Below are 27,210 nucleotides of genomic sequence, written 5' to 3' on the forward strand. Positions count from 1 at the left end.
CCAACAATAGCAATAGTTAACTTAGCCAGCTATCATGTTTAAGGTTTGCTATATTTTTAAAGAGGTTTTTTCCTTTCTTCCAAAATGCGCCAGAAATATGGGCTTTTTGCTCCATGCAGTGGTTCCCCTCACTTTTTTTTTTCTAGTTTTTAGTGGGAGAGTCAATGAACAGCGGTTTAGGAAGACAGGAAAGAGGCAGAGCAAATAGTAAGCACAAATCAAGGAGAATTTCCCAATTCTCTCTTCAGAAAACCGTATCTCTTTGTCTCCAAATTGCTGCACGGAATAGAAATAAAGCCTCCTAGTTTAGCAAGCAAAGGGCCCTTCCAGCAGAGCCATTGATATAGCTGAAAGAATGGCAATTGAATATGTTATGAATAGACAGCCTGCTCAGCTTAGTGAGACTTTATCTTTCAGTTAGAGACTAAAAGACAAGGAGTTGTCCTGTGGCTGCAAGCAGCTGCATACAGATGGTGACGCATTAAACTTACCCACAATGGTTTAAACTGTAAACAAACAGTAAATCCATTCTGGATTTTAAACATTTTTTTCATTCCGTCCCATTTTCAACTCATCCTGGGGAATTTTTGCCCTTCCTGAGCTTCTTGAGTCAAATGAGGCAAGCAGAACGTTGCTTATCGTTCATCTCCAAGTGACTAAGGGCGGAGAAAGGTTTCATCGCCAGGCATGTTATGAGAAGAGCTTTGGTTTCCTAAGATTTCGCTGCAGTCAGTTGAGAGAGATGGCAACTCCTGGATCAAATTGCAGGTACGTGAAAGTGCTCTCTGGAAAGGCTCTTTTCTCTCCATGGCTTTGGAAAAATCCCAGGTAATGAAGACAGACATAGATAGATAATATCAAAAGAAACTCTTCTTGTGTTTATCAGTCATTGCTGTAAGGAGGGAAAGCTCCCCGCTAGATTTTATAAAAAATGGAATAAAGTCTCAGAAAATGCAAGAGGCCCTTGTAAGACCTCTGTTCAGGCTAAGATTCTGGGATGTTAATGTGATGCTACGTGTGAATATATACTTACACACTTTCACACTATCAGCTACGTAATTCTGCTTAGCATTCAAACTAGCTACCACAGTGCTCTTATAACAAAATCGTGCCATTGCATATCAGCAAAATGCATGCAAAGAAAGCTGTGCCTTCCTTTAGTTTGGTGCAACTTGCGCTGAAGATGAGTTTAGAGAAATATTGTAGGTGAAAAGGAGCAGTTTATTCTGGGGTGCTGCTCGGATTATGTGTCATCTGACCTGGTAGCTCTGGGGCCTTAGCTGCCATCATGTATCAGGTGAGGTTAATAATCCACCCTTTGGTTCTGCTTGAGCAGCTCTGTGTGCCCAGGAGATCAGTGACAAAAACGGAGTCTCAGAGGGAAAGGATTAGCTGCTGCATGATCAGCAGGATGGCACTTGCACCACAAGATGCAGAGACCTCATGCCTGGATCTGCTGTGAATCAGAAGCTACATCTGGAAAGTAGCAACATCAGTCTGACTCTCCAGGAATGCCCACAGCAACCGAAGCAGCCTTGGATGGCAAAATGACAGATACTGACAACTCAGGCGGGATATTACCAGAGTCAGAGAAAAATATTAAGGATATGAAAATACCTGCTTGTTTTGACAAGATGCCCAAAGGGACTAGGAAGACTTTCCCTCGCACCAAACAAGTTGGGACTTACCTAGTAGGCAAAATGATCAACAAGGGCTCCTTTGCCAAGGTGATGGAGGGGCTGCACATTCCCACAGGGGAGAAGGTAAGCTCCTAATGAGAGGGTGCCACTCACTAGTAATTGCAAACAACTTCGCAGTAACTTATGTCAGAGAATTTCAGACCATTTAATCCATAAACCACAATCTACTCAGTGAATTATCCTCTGAACCTTATCCTCATAAATCAATCTCATAAATTGAGTTTATTGCTCATGTATAATCAGTCACATGTGCGAATACGCACTGAGTGCAACTGTTTACACAATTATAAAACAATATAGACAACAAAGATATCCTCCTACTGAAAGAGGATAGCATAATAGCATAAAGACAATTTCACATCTGCTTTCTCCAGTAACCCTCACTGAGTAATTAGTGACATGTACCTGACTTTTAAAGCTATGGACAATAATTACTGAAAAGCTAGCTACTGCAGCAGCAGTAGCAACATGATAGGACATAGATACCGTCTATTATGTCTAGTTCAGCTGGGGTAAAATAATCAGCCACAATCTGTATCTGTACAAAAGGGGAATTACTGTCATACTTGAACTGGTTTTTTACTTTTTATTTTTCTTATGGCTTCACTAGCTTTCCTATTTGGATAAGCTCCCAAACTGCAAAGGGCCTGATCCCAACCTAGTAAAGCCAGTGTCTTGAATGTTTTTTAGCCCAGGTCAGAGGAGAGCATGTCAGAAAAAACACATGGTACAGTACAGATGCAGTTAACAGTCAAGCATGTATTTTTTTACAATTGAGAGCACTTCATATATGCATATTTATGACTGCAGTCAGAGGGATAGACATGACAGAGTTCAGGCTTCCTGTTTTGGCTGTCAAGAGAAATAAAAAGTGTATTCTTCCATCAGGAACATATCCCTCTGTAATATCAATTATCAATGTCTATGTCAAAATCAGCTTCTCACACGTGTCAATTCATTGCCCATCCTTTTGAAAATAAATCTGTTTTGCAAAGGTTGATGCAGGTGTTGCCAAGTTGCATATATTCTACAATTTAGGTAGCCATGAAAGTCATTGACAAGAAAAAAGCCAAGCAGGATTCCTACATTTTAAAAAATATGAAGCGGGAGCCACGGATACATCAGATGATTAAGCACCCTAACGTTGTTCAGCTATACGAGACCTTGGAGACTAGCAACTCCTATTACATGGTGATGGAACTATGCCTTGGTGGGGACCTTATGGACAGAATTGGTGACCGAAAGAGGCTGTCAGAAAGAGAAGTAAGGAGATACACCAGGCAAATTCTGTCTGCCGTAGAGCACCTCCATTGCCATGGGATTGTTCACAGGTAAGATTTTTCCCCCCTTCCAAAGAACAAAAGCAAGTGTTCCAGAATGCAGAGCACTTTTCTTCACAGATAGCATGTCTTTAATTTGCCCACATAAAATAGGAATTCCAAAGAAGACTGCATTTTCTCAGCCCATCTTAATAAAGTGTTTTGCTGTCAGTGGTAGAAGATAAGTTGTTATGCATTCCTTGGGGAGTGAAGCAACAAAGTTCAGGAGAAAAAGCTGAGGAGCATAACATTTTAATATTTTGCCTTGATTATTTCAGAATTTGCTGGTGACAAACTTGTATCAAAATCAAATATTTCAGTATGGCTATGCCTATAAATATTGATTTCATTTGGTTAGCCACAACATCTTGAAATAACCAGACATAGCTCACGGCAGGCCACTAAGCAAGTTGTGCCTGAACAGTCACAACTCACTGGCTATGTGGAAGAAATTGGCCTGTGAGTCTGGGTCCATAGCAGGTCGCTCACCTTCCACATCAGATTTTGCATTACAGGGACAGATCATGACTTCCAGTGGTAGAGGAACTGAGTAGCCCATTCAAGGAGAGCTGATCTTCCTCCCCACACTGGGAATCTTAGAGCATGTGCCAAGAGCTGCAGAATAAGGGCTTCCATTTTAAGGAGAATAACCAAGAAGCAGTTTTTTCCTCCATTTTTTCTGTTTTATTTAATAATTCACAGTCAATCAGATACTTAATTTTAAATGCTAAATGCACTCGTTAACAAAACCCCCAGGACCTAACAAGCAATCCGGTTCACTGTATCATTACAGCAACCATGGAACAAATAACCTGTGAACGTGATGGCTCAGCATTTTCAAGCAAGTGGTTTGCGTGGTGAACTTAAAATGCCTGCAATCCAGTATTTAATTAGTGTGTTTGTTAATTAATAAGGAATGGACAGGAAAGAAATAGTCAGTAGCTGACCTACAGAATTTAAACAGAAGGAAACAGAAAAGAAACCCGAGGGGTTTCCCCCATTTAGCCCAGGCTAACACCTCTGGCTTGCTGGTTCCCTAGCTAATCTATTTTACAGTATTTTTTTGATGCCCACAAACATAGCATTTAAGTTCTTCCCATGACAACATTCTCCATGAATTTCACAAGTCCTCTTCCCTCCTCTTTTCTTGGGAACAACTCTTCCCAGTAAGCAGGAGTGTAGCCTGACTTCTTGCCCTACTTTACTCTTTTTGTGTTGGTATCCTTTTGCTGGGAAAGTTTTGTGAGATGGAAGAATTTTGCTGCATGCCATGAAAGCACTCAGGTATTAAATAGTCTGAGCTTCTCTGGAGACCTAGTTCCCTGTCAAATCCCTCTAACCAAAGGAAATTCATCCCTGGCTCTCAGGCACGTTGTCACAGGCTTTATGAAGTTGCACTGCCTCGCAGGAGCACAGATGTCTTGCTAGGTCACAGGTATAGGTGCAGTCAGACATCAGCTCTTGACCTGCTGCTAGCGTTGAGATTCAGAGCTGAGGCCTTGACCTTGTAACAGAAGCAGACTGGGAACAGACAGGGTGAGGGGATCGCAGGCACAACACATTAGCAAGCTTTCTTCCCGCTGAGGCGACAGACTGCTGTGTTCAGCACGTCCCGTGGCTTTGGAAGTGCTTCCCCACTCAGCTCCAGCTGCAGTGATTTACAGTAACTCACTGTGAAGGTAAAAAGAAGGCATCGGTGTTTCCAGCAAGATGAGCACAGAAATAGGAAATTTACCTCAGAAGATCAATCTGATTTACTCGTCTAAGCACTAAATCAAACTCAACTCTTTGTATTGCTCTAACCAAGGGAAGGGAGGCTTAGGGCACATCCAAACTGCCTATTGGGAATGGTTGCTGGTCCATGCTATCCCTAGCACTCCATAGTTGTCACGGCGTTGCTGGGAAGGGTGCTAGTTCTCTTGATCCAAAATCACACCAGGTATTGTGCTAATAATTTAATGAGATGATAGATAGAAAATTGCATGCCAATGCTTGGGTCTATGCCCAGGGCCTCTTTATTTTACTAGAACAGAGGTGCCTGATGATTATAAAGTCTCATTCCTAAGTGAAAAGCTTAGGAATTTGCTAGTTTACTTTACTTTTGCTCAGAAGTGGCATACGGGTGTTCTTGATTTTAATCCTGAGACATACCTTTGGAAAACAATATTTTCTATTGTCTTAATAATATATTTGATGAAACACTGGTCCCTACCTTAATCATTTTTAGCCTAAAATAATATTGCTCATCAGAAAACCCTGTACCATGTTTTGACAGCTATTTTGTTTCCTGAGCTTTAGTTTTTCTATTCAGCACTAAAATCAGCACTGATCCAACAAATGCTTATGGCTTAAATTAAGGTTCAGTCCGCTTCCCACAATAAAGGTAGTATCTTCATTGTCCATGCAAGATCACACTTTATTTTGATGCTACAGTTGCCAAAATCAGCTAGAAGCTGGAGAATTGTTTTACTTGCTTATTCATCCAACTCACAGCATTTTACTCTCCCAGACAACTCAAGGCTAAGGCACAAGATCAGGCTCAGCGGCTTCACAAGCTAACTAACACTCATCATCTGAGCTCTGCTAACTATCCCTATGTCTGCCCTAAGCATGCCCAAGTGGTGAGGGGCACCACTTATCTTAAAAATCTCAGATAAAGACATTTAAGCTAAATCATGTTACCTTTCCATTTGGATTGGTCCAGCACATGCACGCAGCCAGCTACCAGCTCTTAACAGCTGGCGCACACTAACTTGCTAAGTGACAGTAACTTGCTTATATGCACAATTCCTAATTTTTCCTGGATATTTTTCCTGGATGTTTTCCCTTCTCCTGTACAAAAACCTTATATGTCTTTTGGAATCACTACCGGAGCAAAGACCTGGAGAAACATCAGAAGCTGCCCTGTAGGCATTCTCTGTAGAGTCCCCATGGGAATGAGAAAAATTTCATGATGTTGCTTAAACTTACACCATTTCTGGGAAAGTTTCCCTTGGAAAAAAGAACAAGCTGTATCTCTGATACAAAATAACTTTTGACACTATGTAAACTTTAATAGTGATCATTATCAGGTTTATCAGGCAAGAAAGCATACATTTTTATTAACTGCATGAACACTCAGCCCAGTCTATAGAACAGCAGTTGTGGTGATCCAAAGTAACATTATTCAATTGTAGCGCAGTAAAAGTCATCAGAGTGCACCGTGGGGTGTTAAATCCAACGAAATGTCAGATTTTCAGTGGCCTGAAGCATGACCAGTTTTAAACCACACAGTTTTAGTTACACAGGATTAGGCTATAAACAGAGTTATCTTAAATTTATCTCAGAGCACTAGCTTATTTGCAACATTAGAAAGCATTCTATCTAAATTAAAACATGCTTAAAAGTTCTCATTGAAACCATCCCCATCCAATTTTCAGCCTGGGGTGGCAGAGATTCTAGAGTAAGATTCTGTCTCACCCTTGAACCACTAACATAAATATACTCTCATGTGAAAACACCCATCTGTAACATTGCATGCACCTGAAAATGTAAGTCTGTGCAGAAGTGCAATGCTATTCATGTGGAATTTGTCCTCCCAGCCCTTCTTCCTTTTGCCTACCCATATTCCCATCCCTCTTCCTATTTTGTCCTCATTTATGCTCCGGGGTCTTTCAGCTGGTGAAACCTCTGAGTAACTGCAGAGGGGGGTACAGGGGGTTTAGGGGAACTCCCTGGGAAGTTAGTTTCCTGAGCCCTTCCTGAAGCTGGCTGTTTCCTCTCTGCATCACCAGTTGAGCCGAGGGAAGCCTCGGCACTGCTCTCGGCTTGCCAGCTCCTGACAGCACGCAGGAGGCTGCCGTGGGAGTGAGCACAGCATCGCGGGCACCTGGCCGTGCTCCCACAACCCAATTACACTGGCTGAGGATTCCCCTGCACTGCGAAATACTTCGGCTGCTTCTTTGGGCACTCTCCACAATGGAGCAATATTCCGGCTTTTGGTTTTAATTTGGAAGGATATAAACATTCCCACAATAAGCAAGTAAGCAATGAGCCAGCTAACGGCATTTCTCCTTCAGTTCTCAATTACGTCCTCCTTTGGGGAGCTGGGGGGGGGGGGGGGGCGAGGGCTGATCCTGGTTGACCCTATTCACAGAAGCATCACTGCGAAGATGTCTCCACCTTCAGCGTATCCATCCTTGACCTAGCTTTCGTGTTATACTTCCCTTCCTTCACACGCAAGGCAGGTCTCACTTTTCGGTTCGCCTCCTGTCGTTTATACCTCTCAGGCACTATTCATTCAAGAAGAAGTAGAAATACTCAACTGTTCTCAATACCTCAAGCAAAGACTGAAACACTCCATGTCCAAATACACCGCAACTTTTTTTTTGCAGAGAACAACACCTATACAATATAAGCATATTTTAGGTGTCTTCTCGAACTTAAAAATAAATAAGTAGCTGTAGTCAAAAGAATAAATAAATATTGTCTATTTAAGAAAAATATGTTAGTAGAACGGATGATTCCTGAAAGGAACAGTCTGTTTAAAAATACTCATAAAATTTTCCATTAAATAAGGAAAGTTTCCATTCTCCAAAGTGAAAACTTCAGAAAAGAATGAAGATATTGTTACGCTTATAGGCAGAGCTATGCAGAACTATTGTTGTTATTTCAATTAAACTTTGCTAAAAAATATCTGCTAATCGTTAGCTGGGACATCAGACATCTTAATGCTTGCTTTCTGTCTTCATTTCAGGGACCTAAAAATTGAAAATTTTCTTCTTGATGAGAACAACAACATCAAAATTGTAGGTATGTGTACATTTGTCTGTAAAGCTCATTTTCACCTTCTCACTTTGTGTAGCTTTCAGTGACAATTCAGCTACTATTCATAAAATACATTTTTATGAGTGAATTTGTGATTATTTAATAAAAATATTCTCATTTTTAGAATAAATGTTATGAAGTGTAACTTAACAGCTTGTTTATTTGAGCTTTAACTAACACATACTTTTAAGAGAACAAGGAAAACAATTTTATCTACCGTTTTCCCTTGTGTATCGCTTGGAGAAGCAAGAAACAATTACAGCTTTTATGTGTAGAACGCTTTCCTAGCAGAAGTGATTTGTGGACAAGGAAATAAATCTTCTGGGGTGAAACCCAGGTATGTATGCATGAGCTTCTGTGGAGTCATTAGTCCAACTAGATACCTCATCATTTGGCATATGGAGGAAAAAAAAGACAGTTTCGGTCAGTAACAGAAACCTTGCTACAGTTCTGAAAAGGGAAGTAAACATTTATAAAAATGAAGGAATTTGCACCAAGCAGTTAACACAGCTCAAAGAAACATTAATTTTATTCTACAGAAACCACACAAAAAATTCCCAGCAAGGGAAGTTCACTTTTAGAGACGCCACATGTTTAACCCAGTGTTTCCCAAACTTTTAAAAGCTTAACACCTCTGAGAAAAAAGGAACCAACTCTTCACCCCTGTTTTATAGCCAGTCAGTCCCTTACAATCACACCTTTCTATTCCCTCCCCTTCCACACATGCACACATGCAGAGAAAAAGGCTTAAGTTAGCACATTTTACCTCACATTTACAACAGGCTAAAAGCACACCCAGCTGAGCTAAATGCCGTAACTCATTAAGACATGCTAATTCAAGTGTATAGCTGAGCTCTCGTACTAGCATGCAGTCATCTGAAGCTAACTAAAAAAGCTAACCCAAAATAAACTAAATTGGGAACATGGTCTCATTACTGGGTAACTTCACTCTTACCCCTACACTCACTCATGGCACATTTATTCAGCCCCAAACTGGCATCCACAGTTGAGACGTCACCCCATGCCAAAGCTTTGGTCAGAAAATACAGCCAAGATGAGAGGTTCTGACTAACTTTATTTGCCTCCTCGTTGCAACTGCTCATGGGAGCCCTCCTCCTCCTTCTCCTCCTCAGGGCAAATCATACTGATTTGTTTGGGCCACCAGCAGTGAACATCAAAACCACCTGGCTGATGCAGCAGTGACTTGACTGCTCTGCTTTTCTCAGAGCAGTGTCCATGAGCAGGGCCTTAGGAAGCTGCTCCTCATCCCATGTCTGTTCTTGGCTCTCTGGCCCACAAACAGATGGTGGATGCTTCTTAGCTGGGAGCTGGAGGGAGGTTGCAGCAGGTCCCCAGCGGTGCCCACTGCCCATGCTGTGGTCCTCCTTGTGAGGCTGCCTCACAGGTTGACAGCTGGCACCCTTTCAAGTAAAACCATCTGGGAGATGCCCGCTCCAGCTCTTTCTGTGCCCCAGCTGTCACTAAGTGTGCAGACTATGGGACCAGACTAATTTGAAGACCCCAAAATGTGTATAGCGCAGATGTTAGGCCTCCGCACCAACTGCATCACTGTACAAACCCACTCCTATTTCCCCCCGGTATCTGCTAAAGCAGACACAGGCAATGAGTGAGCCTCCAGCCCCCAAGTCTCTTAATGAAACCTCCAGTCAATCTCCCTTGGCAGTTATCTAGCAGAAGAGCATCCATTCAGTCTCCACACTGAAGGTCTCCTCCATTCCCTTAGCCTTGCTGCTTCGGGGGTGCCACAGTGTAAGTGCAAGTGCCTGACACGTCAGAAGTAGTGTGAGTGCAGTCCTTGATTCAGCCATCTGCCTCAATACCCATATAAGTATTTCGCTCTTTTATACCACATACATTTCAAATAATATCCCCTCTGACACTGTTGCAAGTAATGACTCCTGAGGAAATCCACCTTCCTGTAGCCGTCAGATATGTTTTTCAGATGCAGAAGATTGCTGTGTTGGTCAGCAATCACTGCAAAGCTTTATTATTTTATTTTTATTTATTTATATCTATTTATATAATTTGTAAATATATTTTATTCAAAGGTGGCTGTGATACTATAAATGCTATGGAAAGAAACAAAGTACAGTGCCTGTTACTTGCACTCACATCGTTTGCTGTAGTGTGTTGCTTCTATGCCTCTATCTTATCTTTGGCCAGTTGCTACAGGTAAAGGCTTTTGAGAAGAGACTGAAATATTTTTGTCTTTGTTTTTGTGACCATCAGATTTTGGATTAAGCAATACTGCAAAGTTTGAGGGTCTCTCTCAGGAGCTGTTAAATACACAGTGTGGAAGCCCAGCTTATGCTGCCCCTGAGCTCCTTGCTCATAGGAAATATGGTCCAAAGGTGGATGTCTGGTCCATGTAAGTAGACCTAAAAATATACTCATCGAAACACTCTCAGCACTGAACGATTTAGACAAGATTCTGGTATAAATGGTTTGTGGCACTCTACTTTAAAGCTATATCAGAGAAGGTGTGTATGAGTAATATAGAGCAAGACAAACCCTCACCTAAACCGTTGAGATTCAAAGATGCAGCAGACAAGTCACATGCATCTGGTCAGACTCCTGCTACCTATTTACTAATGCAACCGTCATTCTGTGCAGTATTTTAACTAATAAGTGACAGGGTAAAATTCAAGATACTATTGAAGCCCATGATAAAGATGCAAGGATTTCAAAAAGCCCATAAGATGTGTGAGAGTAATTGGACTTTTTGGCTTAGAAGTGGCCCCTCCCATCTCACCTCACAACCAGATTGACCCAAAGGGAATGTAATGTTTTGTTCCTGCTCAACATGTAATAGTGCATTTAACCCAAACCCACAGCACTTCATTCTGGACACTTGCATATTACAAGACTTGCAGGATGTCAGACATTCAGAATTACTCTGAACTAGGAATCCACCCCTTTACCCGGCTGCCAGGATACCCAATTTCCTTGAGGCATTCTCATCAGTCCTCACCAAACTATTTATCTAGGGTGGAAGAAGGGTTTTAGCTAGATCTACAGCAATGTCGGTATCTATGTGTAGGCACCTCACGTGGATGTCTAAAGTAGAAGCCTAGCATTCTTATATGCTCAAAAGAGATAGAGAAATTATATTATCCAGAGAGTGATTCAGAACATCTAATTAATGAGGTACCTCTCTCAACTGACATTACAAGGGCCCCCAGGTAAAAAAGTGAGTATATGTATGCAGACATACACATATGAGTATATATACATTACATTATTTTTCTAAAGATCTGTTTCTGACAGACATTCTATATATTAGGGTTTTGACCTAAACACAATTCTTATGCCTCAGTTTCCTCAGAATTTACAGGATATGAGTAGTACAGAAAGTTAAGTATGAAGGGACAAATTGTGCTAAACTATTTCATTGTAAATCTGGATTTCAAGTGTGCTACTCTAAATTCATCTAGACATAACACACATGAATAATGCCCAGAAGATGCTGTGAGCACTTATATAGGATTAAACTTATTTAACATGTCAGATGGCTGAATGAGGGCAAAGCAGTAATCTTAGAACATTTTATTGAGCTCACTCTGTTAATAAACATCACATAACAGGTCAAGGGCTACATAAAACTTATATAAGGCCCTTGGTACTTAGCACAGACGTTCTGTGTCTTAGGCATAGAACATATTGATAATTTAATCTGAATTGCTCCCATTCTCATCATAGAAAAAGGAATTCTGATGGACTAAAATATTAATTAGAAAGACAAGTTGCTTCTAGTGTCACAAAATAAGTAAAGGATTCCAGGTCAACCAGTATAGTGGGGAAAGACTGACCTTACGCGGTGAGACTGACAAGGAATCGTTACAATCGGCATTAGAAACCTACATTCAGCCAGAAGGACATTCAGAAAACCAACCAGGTACAACTGTTATACAATTAAGGCTCTGCTGAGGAAACAGCAGTGCCTGTTTTGTCTATTCGTGGTTTTAGTGCATAAGATTTTAAAGATTCTTTGGAGCACTAGAAAGTGATTAGCTTTCACACACACCAGCTGAATTAAGAAAACAGCTGCTGTATTCAAACAAAGCCAGACAGTTCAGCAGGATAAAGAAGCAGTTTGTTACAGCTAACAAATTTTCAAGTTTAACATACCATCAGATTCCAGCTACAATTAACTATTAAGCACCTTGCTGTTGGCTAGCTGCATTTTGTGCATTAGATTTTTGAAGAAATGTTAGGACTACAGCTCCATCCATTCCCCAAATTCCCATACCTTGGGAGTTTCACCATTGAGTAGACTGATGAAAAGAACTATTGCCATTTTAAAGCACCAATCATGTATATCATCACCAGCAATTTAAAATGTATGGTAGTGTTTGTAAAGTAGAAAAGACAAATGTGTTTAATGTGGTAATGACTTTAGAGATCCATTTCATTGCATGTTACTCTGACTCCTCAGAGAATATTCAGGGACCCTCCCCTCACATTAACTCCAGCTAAATTTAACCACATGATATTACACATTATAGAAATACAAACCTTGCTACTTCAGTCAACTGGAATACCAATGCTGTTTCACTGCAATATGCTTCCTTTGAATCTCTGCACCTTTTTGCTCAAAAGATTCATCAATAAACTTCTGGAAAACTATGTTCAAGAACTAGATTTATCAGAAGGTTTGGTAAATTAAGATGAGATTTATCTAACCCAATTTTAACCATCCAACAATTAGGCATTTTGGTTATAGCAGGCAGTTAGTGAACTGCTATTGTCAATGGAGGGAGATAGCTCATCTCCTGACATGATTAACTGTGGCCTAAAATAGCTGCCTAACACAGCTGTGATGAATCACTGTTAGCAGAGGCTGAGTCTCTTCCAACTGATAACTCTCAAAACCTAGATTTTAGCTGGTTAAAGTCAGCAGGGTAAGTCCTGGCTGAGAGTAATAAAAAGTGTTTGCCCATAGGTTTCTGGTTTAAATATAGTCCAAGTCAACAATTAGAAAAAGGTGCCACCATCTTCTCATGGTTTTTCAACTGTTTGAAAACATTTAAAAAGGCTGTAGTAGTGCATGCCATGAGCAGATCTCTGTTTCACAAGTAATGTTATCATCATCATCTGCACTAATATGTGAACCAGATCAGTTAAATTAGGAACTGCCTGAAATCCTAAAATAAATATATCTACTGAATTCAATACAGAAATGACAAAGGACTTGAAAGCAACTGCTGTTCTGGTGTTCTGGGGCAGCTGGAACAAGGAAGTACCATGGAGAGTGTTCAAGGAAACCTCCCAGTATGCAAACTCGGGATAGCCGAGTAAAGCTTTCCAGATATTGTTAGTTCTCCAAACTGAATGACGAACGTTTGTGAAGTTTGCTAATTGCTTTTAACAAAATGCTAGTCTTTCACAATAGTTAGAGCTTTAAGTCCTTAACCAACAGCAAAATGTTAGCGAACAAATGCCTTCTAGGCATAAGTCACACCTAATTTAGCAATCTATACAAAGCAAGAAGAACTGAATTAGTATTTGGAACAGGATCTGTCACACCAGTCCCAGCTCTGTGTTGTCACTCAACCTCTAAGCTGAAATACTTTATTCTAGTGGGCTTGGTACACTACACTAACACTCCAGTGAGCTTATTTTAAAAATAAATAGCAGGTTTCCAGTTTCAACACTGCACGTTTTCCACTCACTCACTAGATGGTTTTTTTTATACATACTTGCCATAAAACTCTGTTCTAGGGTAAAACAGCATTTACACAAAGAAAAAAGTCTAAGATGTTTATTCAGTGCAAATGGCTGCTTAGAGATAATTTGTAACCTTCCTCTTGATATTGAAGGCAAATATCTGAAACCTGACTCATAGCTTTCTGGGACTTTTTATTTTTATTCATTAACCTTTATCTCGAGCTCTGATGTTTGTCTTTTTCTTTGACAGAGGTGTTAGTATGTTTGCTATGCTAACCGGCACGTTACCCTTCATAGTGGAACCTTTAAATATCAAGCAACTACATCAAAAGATAGTAATTGGAGAAATCAGCCCTATTCCATCAGATATCTCCCCTGGTAATGCACTCCAATTTTTATAAAGAATACTGACGTATAAAATGTCTAACCCATGTGATGAAGTGAATTTAGCAATAACGCAATCTTGTTGTGTGGCAAATACCTTTTATAGTTGCCTTTGGTTTCACTTAGAAATAGCTTTTGTGTACATGAGGCAAGATCTCTTTATCTCACAGGCTACTAGGAAGATAACATTGTTGTCTCTTTTTAAAAGACCACAGTTCTTAGATCTTATTTATAGTGGGCAAAAATGTACATACATAAAATGTACGTTACTTTTACACGAGCAGAGCAGTCATGAATCAAGTGAGAACACTGCCACATTTAGTGTGAGTATGCGGGTTTCGGCAGGCGTACTTTTGTGTCTTTCCAAAAAATCCTTTATTAAAAACCTTAGGTCGTTTTTCTTGAAGAGATTTTTTTGTCTTTTCGCTACAAACAGAATCCCATAAAGTCTAGATAATTAAAGAAGTGGGAGGGTTTTTTTGAAGTGTGTTCATATTTTTCATGAGAAAAAATGAAATTCAACATTTTTCACTCAATTTTACTGAAATCTTTAGTGAGGTGCAGCCTATGGAGTCTTTCTGGACAACTGGCAAAGCCAGTTCTCGGAAGCCCTAGCCTGACCTCTAGCCTGAATTACATCCCATGCCTCTAAAGCCCAGAAATAATATCGGTGTATATAAATTCTGGGCTAGTAGTCCGAAAGTTGCTTTCACAAAGCTCAAAATGTTGCTTTTTATAATGATTTATATAAATCTCTGGGTTTATTCTCTATTTGCCATTCACGTGGACTAGCATCGTCTCTAGCTAGCATGACAGGCTTTAGCCTCTTCTCATAGCTGTTTTAAAGCATACCACTTCACTGACAAAGTCAGAAAACAGAGCAGAATGACATATTTGCCCTGCTGTCTACCAGCATGAGTTCAGTTCTCCCCATTTTCTGAACAGTTTTGCTCTGTTGTCAGATGAGAATGAGCCCAGGAACCAAGATTAGCTTCAGGGGCTGCCTGCAGTCAAGCACTGGGAAGTTGCAGAGAATTCCACATTGTGCTAGCTGGATCTAGTTTGGAGCTACAATATTAAGAAAGTGTGATGATGTAATTTCTTCCCCTGCCCCCCAAATGGTATGAGAATATCTACCATAACTGTCCAGAATGTTTGTACAGTAGTCTCTCATTTATCTTTTTCTGGAGATTGGTTATCAGATATTAGCTCCATTTTTCTACAAGCCCTTCGTAGCTGCAGTTATTACATTTCTAATTTTTCTAATTTATGCTGTTGTTATAGCTTCAACAAATGAATGCATTATCTCTGTTTTTCTACAAAGCCCACACAGTTAGTGGAAGACTGTGGATAACTCCATTGTTCCCTTGCCCATTGGGAATTTAATGAGAGAGCAGTAGCAAACAAGATTTGCATACTTTAGATGTAAGTTCTTCTGAAGGAGATTACAAGTGAAAGGAGCATTATGTTCCTACTTTAATGATGCTTAGTTGCCAGTTTGCTCATTTCAAAACATCGCCAAGGAATATGGAAGAATTTGGTAAAGTTTTCCCAAGAAAAAAGAGAGGGATTTTATGCAGTATTGGAACTGAGTGACAGACATATGGGAATGTTTGAACTTTCTGTGTCCCAACTCCAGGAAGCTAAAGTACAACATGTCGTCTGAGCATAAGGGTGCATCTCCCTCCCTTGATACAGAGATTTATCGAGGAGATTGGTTTCTTTGTGTGAGTAAAGTTACTTCGGGGTAGCCAAGTGGCACAGGATTTGTACCCCCTCTCAGAGCCTTGATAGAATGCTTAGCAAGCACAATGCTGCAATTGCTATTGATGTTGCCATAGGCTACATTCATGAGGGTCAGTCAGAGAACTTGGGGACCGAGCTCTAGCTCTGCATCCCTCGTCCACAATGTACAACCTGGCACGGTTTGGGTCATGTCAACCCACCCGCTCAGGCGTGCCTGGGGGGTGCACCATAGGGATCTTAGGGCACAGCCAGAGCTGTTTTACTTAGCAGTCCAGAGGTAGCCCTAGAGATTAGATCTTAGCTTAGATTCTTAAGAAGTGGAGAAGTTGGGCACATGTAACATTTCTGAAGAAGGAAAACTTTGCACTCTCTGAATAATCAGATATTACTGCCATTAAACAAACTGCTCCATCTGGATGCTGCACAGGAGCTGTAAACTTCATGCAGTCCTTACTTGAGCCTGACCCTGCTAAGAGACCTGAAGTGAAAGAAGCAATGAAAGACAAATGGTTGAATGAAGGCTTCACCAGGAAGCCACAGTATGTTACTACCTATAAGAACAGGTAACAAATTTCACATCTCTTTTCTAGCATAGATTTGGGTATTTGAGTCTTTTGGGGGGAAGGGATCGAGTTTCTAGGGGTGGTTTGTTTTTTAAGGCTTTTTTTTTGTTATCTGCTCAGGGTTGTTCCACGATGCTAGAATTCTACTTCAGAAAATACCGCACCAACTTTTCTAACCATACATAAATTTTAGATAAGACTAAGCATCTTTATAGAACTGTTTATATCCATTGTAGCAATAATTTTGTTCTTGATGTGCTTCATTGGTGCCGCTAATTTCTACAGAGTTTGCTTCTAATGCTTCCCTGGGAGGCTGCCAAGTATGCTTTGTATGTTCCTAAATATCTAACTTCAGTGAATCTTTTACTTACTCCTAACAGCTAAAAGATAGCTAGACAGTAGGTAAGGCATGGGTAAAATATTTTACATCCAGATCACTCTGTAAAAGTCAGGAGGTTTACACCAATGGAAAAAGAGGATAATGTGGCCTATGTAATCTGCACCAACTGCAATGGTTTCTACAGGGAGCACGGCAGTTTTTCCTACCACAACATGTGTGATCTCCTGCCAGTCCGAGTCAGGACTGTTAGAAATATGCAATTTGTGCAATTTGTTCACTTCTCTGAAGAACTGTCCGCCATTCCTATGTTTGCCCTTCTTCCCTCCCCTCAGATACGTCTGTGTCCATTAATATTGAAGTTTGAAAAGTCTGAAAAAATGTCTTAGGAATCTCAGAATCCAGTGCTGTGATAGTTCTAAAATGCCTTTACTAGATTCACTCAAGCAGTCTGTTTGTAAAATATTTATCATTATAACATAGCCAGTTTTGTTTCACAATCTGATCTATATAAAAATAAAAATCCTCTTGTGCTTTCCTCAGCTTTTTATTTATCCTTTGAGATTTTCCAGCCTTTGGGGCTCTTCCTGTCTTCTTACACGCAGGCACACATTATCTCTCTCCATTAATCCATTTGAGACTATTGTACTGAGAACTAAAGCATACATACTTGATTAAAATGAGAAGATGTGGTTTTCTGTCTTCTAATTTTTCAAGCTTAACCCCTGGTGGACATCCTTTCAAAGTAGTAATTATATCAACAATGGGATATTTAATAATGCAGTAACAGAGCCTCAGCCCAGCAGTGAAGTTACTGTAGCCAGACAGAGTATTTTTACACAACTGTGGATCGTATTTTGCCTATAAATACAGTCAGTTTAGCCTACTTTAGTTACATCACAGGAAGCGTATTGCCCACTTCTTGCAATTGTGCCTGACATTGTGCCTGGATGTATCATTTGCATTTAAATACTTCTTACTGATTTTTCAGACTTCACCCCAATGAATTAAATCCCGTTGTTCTAAACTACATGACAGAAACGATGGCGTTCAGTCTTTCAGAAGTTATTAAAATAGTAATAAACAACAGACCATCTTCTGTCATGGCTTCTTATTGCTTATTGCTGAAGAAACTGCTCAGGTACCAGAGAAAAGACAAAATAGCCCAGGTAAGATATCTAAGTTCATGAAAAGTAAGACTTGCTCCCTGGATTCTTATGAAGAACATTGCTGAAGCCATGGAAACTTTGCATATGAAAAGCGTGGTTGTTCATGTCATGGAGACAAAACTAATGAAAAAATGGTAATAAAATTACAGATCTGTGTACGGTCTGAGAAGCCTATATTCTGGCATTCTCAGAAGTGATTATTTTAAGAGATTTTTCCCAGAGATAAGTATAACCTTTTTTAATGACTAATGAACTAAACAAGAATTGGGCAGCTGGTGTAATGGGAATGAAATTTTTTCGCTTTACATAAAAGATTGATTTTCCAATGGGGAAAGGGAGATTAGCATCTCAGTGACCTTGCCATCCCTTCCCTTTCTGAGTGGTCCATGAAGGCCTGATCCAAAGTCTGGAGAGGTCGGTGGGAAGCTGTGAAAGTTATGCAGTCTTTTCCCTGTATCTTTTTCGGATTTTTATCACTGCATCTTTTGTTCAGTGATGAGTGAGATCATAGGGAACAAAAATTTAAACAATAATTTCAAAAAAATATGGTAATAGCTGGTAACGCCACAATTAGTTAAAAAGGCTGTAAGCTTTTCTTTTACAACCGTCTCCACTAAGAGGTTCACAGCTCAGTCATAAAAATTTTGCTTCAGGCAGAAACTAGGCAGACAGGAAGCCAAATTCCAGCTTCCAACACACAAGTGCAATGGGAAAAGTTTCAGCTACAAAACAACACACGTCGGCGATTAGAGTCCCACTCAAAGCTTTCACCCCAGAGAAGCTGTGTTTTGAGAAGGTCCAGTTGATTCCTCCAGAAATTATTCAGATGAGCTTGAGCAGATCCAGATCTCCAATCCAGCACACAGCCCCAAGGTCACAACAGCCTGTACAGTGTCTGCACACAGAGCCATAACTCAAAAATATGAGTTGGGGAGTGTGTGCATGTTCAGGGGGAAGAGGCTTTCCTTCACATATGTGATTTTTTTTCAAATTATGATTTTAACTGCTAAATCATAAGGCACTGAAAAAGAGCCATATTGTGAAGACTATTGACTCTGGATATCAAGCTGATTTATAGCCCCTAAAGATCTAGCCTTCCAGGAAAGTGGTAGCATTTCATGTCCTCTCTGACCTTTCTCAACATCTTACCTGGGTGGAATAAGGAAGTGATTGTGTGTATAAAGTAAGTTACAAGCTGAATAAGGGGTTATGTTGCTTCCTGCCACCCAAAATGCCCTCCTAAAGCAGAGTCAAGATGAATTCAAACCCAGACCAAAAGAAAGGCTCCAACCACTATGTAATAAGAGCATGGACTATTATTTTGAAGTCCGAATACATATATTTCCCAGATAGGTTGGAGGTTTTGGCAGCACAATGGGAAAAGAAGGGAAGTTTAACAAAGGAATGGCTGGGATTTTCGAATGTTTAAACCCAAACCAGACTGAGCCCAAATAATCTATGCAGCTACCAGCACAGAACAGTGACAACATTCAAACCCAGAGTATCCTAACAGGGAGGTGCTGAGCACATGAACTGGCTACACACTCTGGGGTTTGTCCAGCTGTGCCATGACACAGCTCCTCATTTCTTCACCTTCCTTCTCTCCCTTTCCACATAGCTTCCAGGTGTGCAGCTTCCTCCTGCACCACAGCATGATGCTGATCTTCACCTGCTTGGTGTGGGGACTTCTTAAATTTACACTCAGGCAGACAGAACCTCCCTTTGAAGGCTTTACAGGGAAATAACTCCCTCCCTTTCAAGAGGACAGCTTTGCTAAGAACTGGAAATGCAGGCACAAGCTAAAAAATGCCTCAATTAGGCAGATTAGATCCTATCATAAATTATACCTTCTAATTTCTGTTAACTAAGAAAATCACAGAAATTAGAAAAGACAAATTAATCCCATCTTTCCCTGTCACTACATGCTTGTTCCCTCTTATTATCACAGATTTTGTAAAGCCTACGTCTAAAATCATTAACACAAAGTCTGCTACTAGTACCATTTAGAGAATATTCTGTTATCAGATAGATCTCCCCAAAGCATATTTTTCACCAGACATTCAATCTAAATAGTTTCTTAATTTTGCCCCCCCCCCCCCCTTTCCTAGTTATATGCTTATGTTCTATGAAAAATAAAATTCCTCCCTAGCTGGTAGTTAGGGTCTGCAAATATGTATTGTTAATCATAATCACCTCTTGGTTGCTTCACATTCAAGCTTTATACACAATTAACCTGTGTAATCACTCCTCTCAAAGAGCTCTCTGAAATCATGACTATGCTACCACCCTCTAGGCAATTTCTCTAATGTTCAATAATGTTTCTATTGTCTAGAATTTTTGGGTTTGGGGTGGAAGAGGAGGGAAAGAAAGGAAATTTGGCAAAGAAATCAAGTGGGATTTTCTTACTTGATGCTCATAGTTTTCCAGTAATCTCTGCCATGTTCTTCAGCAAAAGCTACTTTATGCACATACTTACACAATGGCAAAACGTAGCCCTGAGCATATGCAAAATATATAGGAAAAACAAAAGAATGCATCTCTGGGATGCTGAGGCGAAGCCCCACATGGGTGGCATAATGTCTCGGGGCAGAGGCAGAGCCAAGAGCAGAGTCCAACTCCCCCAGCGTCCAGCCCATGCCACGCTGGCCCAGCACTCTCAGAAGGCTGCTGCCAGGGCAGCATCTGTGGGGGAGGATTCTCAGCTTTGGTCTCAAAGAGGCCAAATTCAACCACCTCTTTGGCATGCTGCAATGAGCTGCTCTGACCTCCCGGCCACAGAGAGCTGAAACTGAGCAAGAAGTGTAAAGATTGTTAACAGTGTGCGAGGGGGAAATTTCCCCTTTTTTCCTGTTGAGACCATGATAATGTTGCTGGAGTTTAATTACAAGAGCATGGGTATTTGATATTTGTGTTATGAATTATGCCAAGGATATTTCGGAATGCATATGTAGATGCGCTTTCTTTTCTGTATAATGCCAACTATTTGCTATATATTACTAGCAGTGTGTGATCAGTCATCAAATCACATAATATTGTTTCAGCTCTCCAGATCTATATGCATCTGCTTTAAGTTAATGAATAGTTTCACTGAGCTCAACAAGACAATTTGTGTGCATAAAATTAAAGTGTAAAAATGAGCCTTTGCAGAATCAGCATCTAAAATGAGTGAAACAAATAAGTAACAATTAACAAAGTCGCAGGTAAAACAAAGTATCCTGAAAACAAATTGCCATTCATTTAAATGGTTGCTGTTTTGGACCGTAAAGCATATATTCTTGTCTGCATATGAAGAGACGTTCACAGAGTGCTAATGCTTTAAAGGGGCTTGGGCAAATTAAAAACCTCCCGTCAGTGAACTGTAGAGAAAGTTTGCATCTAACTCCTCTGAAAATTCTGCCCGAAAAGAACCAAACATGTCAAATGTCAACACAAACAAAAAAGTATTTGCATTTATGGCCACGCTCATGAATAACATGCAGTAAAAAATTCTTCCAACACGATCAAACCAAAACATTGTTTGGAATTCAAATACATATTCACAAACCACTGCATGCAACTCATTCCAGGCAGTAGAGTAGACTGCACGGTAATTTTTAATGCAGTACTAAAGAAACATATAACGTCTTGCAGACAACTTTGCAGCAGAGATTTTAATCTACAGCTGCAAAAAAGTGAATGCAAATTATTTTTCATGTACAAAAACCTATGTATTTGCATAATCAGCATGAGTCATTGTATTTGCAATTTCTACTTTTACACACACGTTAACATTTGTACATGAAATAATAGTTTTGGTGGATGCAAACAGATGGGATTCTCATTTTTCTGGGTGCAATTAGGGAAGTTTACTGAAAGCTTGACCCTGAAAAAAGTATAAGATCCTTTCCATGTTCAAATTTGAGCCATAAGTCATTGGATAAACTTAAAACACAGCCTGTCCTTTTATGCACCGTAATTTCTCCAAGCAATGTATTTACATTTTATGTGTGCTGTTGTAGAAGAGGGAGCCTTAATGATTACAATTTGCCATCCAGAACTTTATAGCTAGCCTTTGCAGAAAATAGCGTTCCTGCCAAAAAGCTTCCTGCCCAGGTGCTTAACCAATTAGCTCTTAAGAGGTCTGGCAGTAAAACCAGTCATGGCAAGTTTTCTGATATACTGTATATAAGGTGACAGCTTGCAAAATGTAAGATGAAAATTTGTTTTCTTAACTAGAAGTGTGTAAAATCCTGGGAGACTATTTGATTGCATTGCCCAAAATGCTTATGACATCTCAAATTCCCAATTGATCTAGCGTGGTTTTAGCAATATGTTGTCAACTCAAACATATTGTGTTTTTTTTTTATAAATACTTTTAAAATAATTTCCTTAATTGTGATTGGGTGCTGCAGATATGTAGGAAGGATGGAGCAACCCCACGAGTTTGAGGTTTGGGGCCCTTTGAATTTTTCCAAACATTTTTGCTAACGCACAAAATACATGCAAGCTTTCAAAAGTGCTTTCTCTCCACAAATTACACCCACTTTTTTTAATGGCATCTTAGATTAAAAACAGGTTTTTTACAAGGGGAGTATTTTGCTGTGCAAAGAATAGAAGAAAACCATCAAAGATAAATATACCATAGTAAAACAAATGACTTCTCTAGTTCTGGAAGCAAGAGGTTTGCATTTTATGGGAGTGGTAGTGAAGAGACCAAAACTCACTACAGGCAGTTCTTGGAGTGGTAACTGTATAGTGACAAAGTGGGTCTGTCAAAGGTGATAGAGAGAACCATGCAAGAAAGTTTTGGTACTAAACTGGAATATTAATGCAGATGCTCAATGCATTTCAGCAATTTTATTTTCAGGAATACCAGACCTCAGGGAAGAGGCTTTTTGGCAAAAGCAGAACCTGGTGCAAATAGCTCATCGTGGACTGTAGAAGGGAATTTATTTCACTGTGCAGATCTTAAGGCTTCACAGTTTTGATGTGTGAGACTCCATGTGCATGAGGTTACATTTGGAGGAGGTGGGACTCTGAGAACTTGGTTCATGAGATAGACATGTGTCCTACATATGAGAAACTCCCCCAAAAAGTGTGCCATTGCATGTGGGAGGAAGAGTCATGGCACTGTAACAGGAGTTCATCCCATAGCTCATTCTTGTGTGAGGAAGCACAGTCCTGTTTCCACACCACAGTACCGCAGCATCATTCTTACTCCATGATCATACATTACACTACATGTTACACATTACACATAACCATACACACATTACACATACGTGGTCAGCAGATAATAGGTCATCTGGTAAAGCCACATCTATTCCAGTGGCCACAGAGCAGGCAAATGCAGCACTGCGAATATGTGAAATACAGGTGCTGCCAACAGATAGGAGGTCCTCCACTGAATGGGTGTTTCCCAGACATTTGATGGGTCTGCCTTTCTCATGTGCTGGAGCATGCATATGGTACATCAAATTACACAGCTGAATTCTGTGCATTTGACAGGAGGGGAGCTGCAGTGCTGTATTTTAGGAGGTTGTCTTTGGGCATCTTGTTGATGTGAATCCCACTGCAAAATCAGCCCAGAACTGGCCTAGCCCTGTAGGGACTGCGTGTCCTCGCAGCAAACTGCAACAGTCCCATGATAACCTTCCTCCTGTCCTGTAGGATGGCTCACAACATCCTGTAATGTTTTTGCTTTGCAGCATGAGCCTTGTGGTACCCTGGTTTCCCCTAGATATCTATTAGCAGACTCTGTGAGCCATAAGCCTGGAAGAAGTGCTAAGGGCTCTTCAAAGATTGCACTCTGGTCTTCAGTGGGTTTTCATGAAAACTTACTGCCTGTGGCCTGTATGCTAAGGGAAAGTTTTGCCAGCTCATGTGCCAGCTGGATCTCAAGAAGAGCATCTGATATGGCTTCTGCCCAGGTGAAAAGCTGGTGTGTGGAACTAACAACGCTTCTGTGAAAATAAGTTTTGCTGTTGCATGTGCTATACTTTGATTTCCTTTAAAATTCAAGGTGCTTTTTTGTTCAATACTCATTGAATAGTGTCTCATAATTCTGCAGTGGGAAAATATAGTAGAAAAACACAGTGACAATCCTGATAAACACCTGAAAAAGGAGTCAGAAATTCAAATTTCCCAGAAGGCTGAAATGGACCCCCTGGAAAACTTCAGGAATTGTGACAATAAGGCATTTCCTTCTGTACTAATGCTGGCAGTGCCAGATGCTATTCAAGAAGATGAAATTGCAGTTACTTTGGAAAACGAAGAAAACTTGCCAGAAGGTAATGTTCTGAAATAATAGTCTTGGTATCTTAGTTTGAAAGGGTTCTAGGACATCTGGCCAGAAAAGAATGCTATAGAAATATTTTGTTTTGAAATGCAAAGCATTTTGAGCAATTGTTTCCCAGACCCAAGTTTGGTGATTGATTTAACATCGATCAAGTGAAAGAACGAGCAGGAGGTGAACATCTGATCCGGTTTATACTTGGCAGATACTGATTATAAATAATTGTCTGTTCCATATCATTACATGAGCTAGTTCCTCTGCAAGTCACATTGGGATGGTGCTAGTGTCACTAAGGCAGTTTCAAGAATACTTGAATAAATACTTGAAATGCTTGAATTTCACGGTCCAAGAGTAACACTTTTGCTATATTCAAGAAGGAATTGCACTCTCATCCATAGCATCATTTTACATTGCCATAAACCCAGTTAGAAAAGGCAACATTTTGTGCGCTTAGCTGTAGTCACAAAAATACAGAGGATGCAAGGTAGCAGATTATCAAACTCCGGGTCTGAATTTAGACTATTTCTCCATTCAGTGCATGCCAATGTCTTTTCACATATATGACATGGTTAAGTCATTCTGATTAATAGCCCCAGAAGCATAAATGAATAATGGTCACTAAAATTAAGCCAGGCAGCTTTATGCTGAAATGCTAATTTGAGATTGCTCATCCAGTCAAAAAATTGCTGATTGTCTGCCTTCTGATCACGATTTACTTTAAATGCTCTGTGTAAAATGGCATTCTATGTCAAGACCTATTTTTATTTATGCCTTTACAAGTGGTATGGCTACAATTGGGCTGAAGCTGTTCTGATATTAGCATGTTACTTTTCTTGAAACTACCATTCCAGCAGAAGCTGATCTTAACTATTTCACATGCTATTTAGTTTCCAAGTTTGCAAGCAGAGAATTGGTTCATCTTAGACCTCCTAAGTCAGCAAGCAAACGTATGCCATGTGAACCCATATTTCGGCCCCTTTTGGACTTTCAGGAGAATGTGCATGCTTTTGAGGATTTGACTGAAGCCAGAAAATCATATCTTCATGAGAAATCACCATCCACACTAGCAAATAACCAACCTTCTTCTTCAAATCTCCATGCTCAGTGTTCTGCAATGGCATGGACAAGCAAAGCGCCCCTCCGGTCCCTGATGGAAAACAGAATTATTGCCAGGAGTCCTTTGCCTCATCAGGACATGAGATTTAAAGACCTCCTGAAGGCAATGGATGACAATATTCCAGTCCCAATACGTTGGCACCCTGATCAAGAGGGCACTAAATTCTTAGTGACTGACTCTTCACAGCTCTCCCCTTTGCCCAGGCTGCGACAAGTTATCCTGAGAGAAACCATAAATAGAAAGATTTCCTGGCTGGGGACACCACAGCAACGTACAAGTATCTTCCCTCTGTTTTTAGTCAGTGGTCCGAAACCACCAGCCTTCCCCATGTCCCGACAGCAAACACATAAGATCAGAAGTTTGAGGCAGTCTAAAGAAGACCCAACTCATTTTTTCAACAACAGCAAGACTAACAAAAGCTTGATCCAACTCACGCATGCACATAAAGCTACAGATCTAAATCTTCCGGTTTTATCTCCACCATTCCAAAACAGGTCAGAGAAAAAAGCAGAGACTTTAAGGTTAAATTTTGCATAAATGAAACATTCACAGATCATCAGAACAAAACAGGAGGAAGGGGCAGGAAAGAAACAAAGAAGGACAGAAACAGAAGGAAAGAAAAAGAAGGCAGGACAGATGAATCAAACTTTAAACATCTCTGAAAATAAAGAAGGATGATAAGATTTCAGCTGTGTATCCTGTGTTATCTACCACACATTGAGTCGCAAATTTTGTAGCGTGCACCTAAAAACACCGAAGGACAGACACTACTGTAATAGAACAGCATGAAGCATACTTAGTCTGAAAAATGTGCACTGCAGGTAGAAGATATGATTCTAAAAACTTTGCGTCAGTGTATGTATTACTCCAAACTTGTGTCACTTTCACTTATGCCTGTGATTCAGGAAATAAATCTGGTCAGGCAACTTTCACTAAGCTGTGAACATAATGCAGAAGGTAAACAAACAGTAATAATGATGGAATAGTAGATCCTTTTTAATTGTCTTAATAAACAAAATGGTCATGGCACCAATCCTTGTTTGTTTGTTTGTTTCTTTTAACTGTGTGCATTTTAACTCATGAACACCATGCAACCTAATCCCTCTTAGCTCCTGAAAGGAACAAATCAACACATTTGGCTGTAAGTTTAACAGCTTAATCAGGACTGCACACTTGTAACAGTGTGCCTTTGCAACATTTGTCCCTTACTATTGAAAACATGCATTGGCTTCCAATTTCAGTGATTTATGCTTCTTATTTAGATTTTAGTAGTACTAAGCTTCAAGCCTGATTCTGTCCTCAAACCAGTTTCCTATCAGTTTAAGTCCCTTAACTTCAACAGGTTTAAACTTGATTGACATCAAGATAGGTGAGGAGAGAATGGGACTTTTCATCTTTGCTGCTTTGGAATTCATGTAAGCTCAAATAGAGAAGTAAAAGATGTGCAAAGGGTTTCTAAGTAATATTAAGCATGTCTTAGGTACCACGTGGACAGTCATGCCTACCACTGGCTTCACAGCATTGCTATTGCATAAATGGCCATAGACTTTAATGAGTAGCGCATCTTACTTTTCTTCACAATTTGTCCACTTTTATGAACCCAAATTCTTTGTTTTCATATATTTTAAGTAGTGGTAATGGCTTAGATTGGCAGAATATTTTGTTCCATTATCTCTTCATTTTTTTAATTGGTGGAGAAAGTAATTCTCGTCTACTGAAAGTACTGAATAGCTGTCCTCCTAACCACTAGTGTAAACAAAGAACAGCAGCAAGAAAAAGCTGCAGTAGAAAAAGGCAGATTTCTATGAGCTAAAGCTGATGTTTTTGTCTGACAAACATTGTGATAAACAAAAATTTCACATTTATGAAGACTTGTAGTCTCAGCAAGACTAAACAGTGACGTCGAATAGAATCAAACTCTTGGTCCTACTTTATACCACCTCACTTTCCTTCACTGCACTAGGACCACCTCCATGGGGTAAACTTTTCCACGCAGTTCCTCTACAAGCATGTGGCTTTGGTGAAGCCAGCTTAGGCACTTCCATGCTGCTAGCCAGCTGGTTTGCCGTTGCCTCAGCTGTGTTGAAACAGCTACTGTGGAGATGTG

At 40.1% G+C, this 27,210-nt stretch overlaps 1 protein-coding gene across 1 annotated transcript; it reads left to right on the plus strand.

Moving 5' to 3' along the window:
* The first annotated feature begins 1,336 nt into the window (after positions 1-1,336).
* On the plus strand, positions 1,337-26,522 carry LOC138066596 (hormonally up-regulated neu tumor-associated kinase homolog). Its single transcript, XM_068936472.1, has 9 exons — positions 1,337-1,763; positions 2,739-3,031; positions 7,755-7,810; positions 10,076-10,214; positions 13,764-13,891; positions 16,071-16,206; positions 17,535-17,712; positions 23,762-23,981; positions 26,446-26,522. The coding sequence occupies exons 1-9, from the start codon at positions 1,512-1,514 to the stop codon at positions 26,520-26,522; spliced, it is 1,479 nt and encodes a 492-aa protein (XP_068792573.1). The 5' UTR covers positions 1,337-1,511.
* The last annotated feature ends 688 nt before the right edge of the window (positions 26,523-27,210 follow it).

Source organism: Struthio camelus, chromosome 3, assembly GCF_040807025.1.
Source record: "Struthio camelus isolate bStrCam1 chromosome 3, bStrCam1.hap1, whole genome shotgun sequence".
In the NCBI taxonomy this organism is placed as follows: domain Eukaryota; kingdom Metazoa; phylum Chordata; class Aves; order Struthioniformes; family Struthionidae; genus Struthio; species Struthio camelus.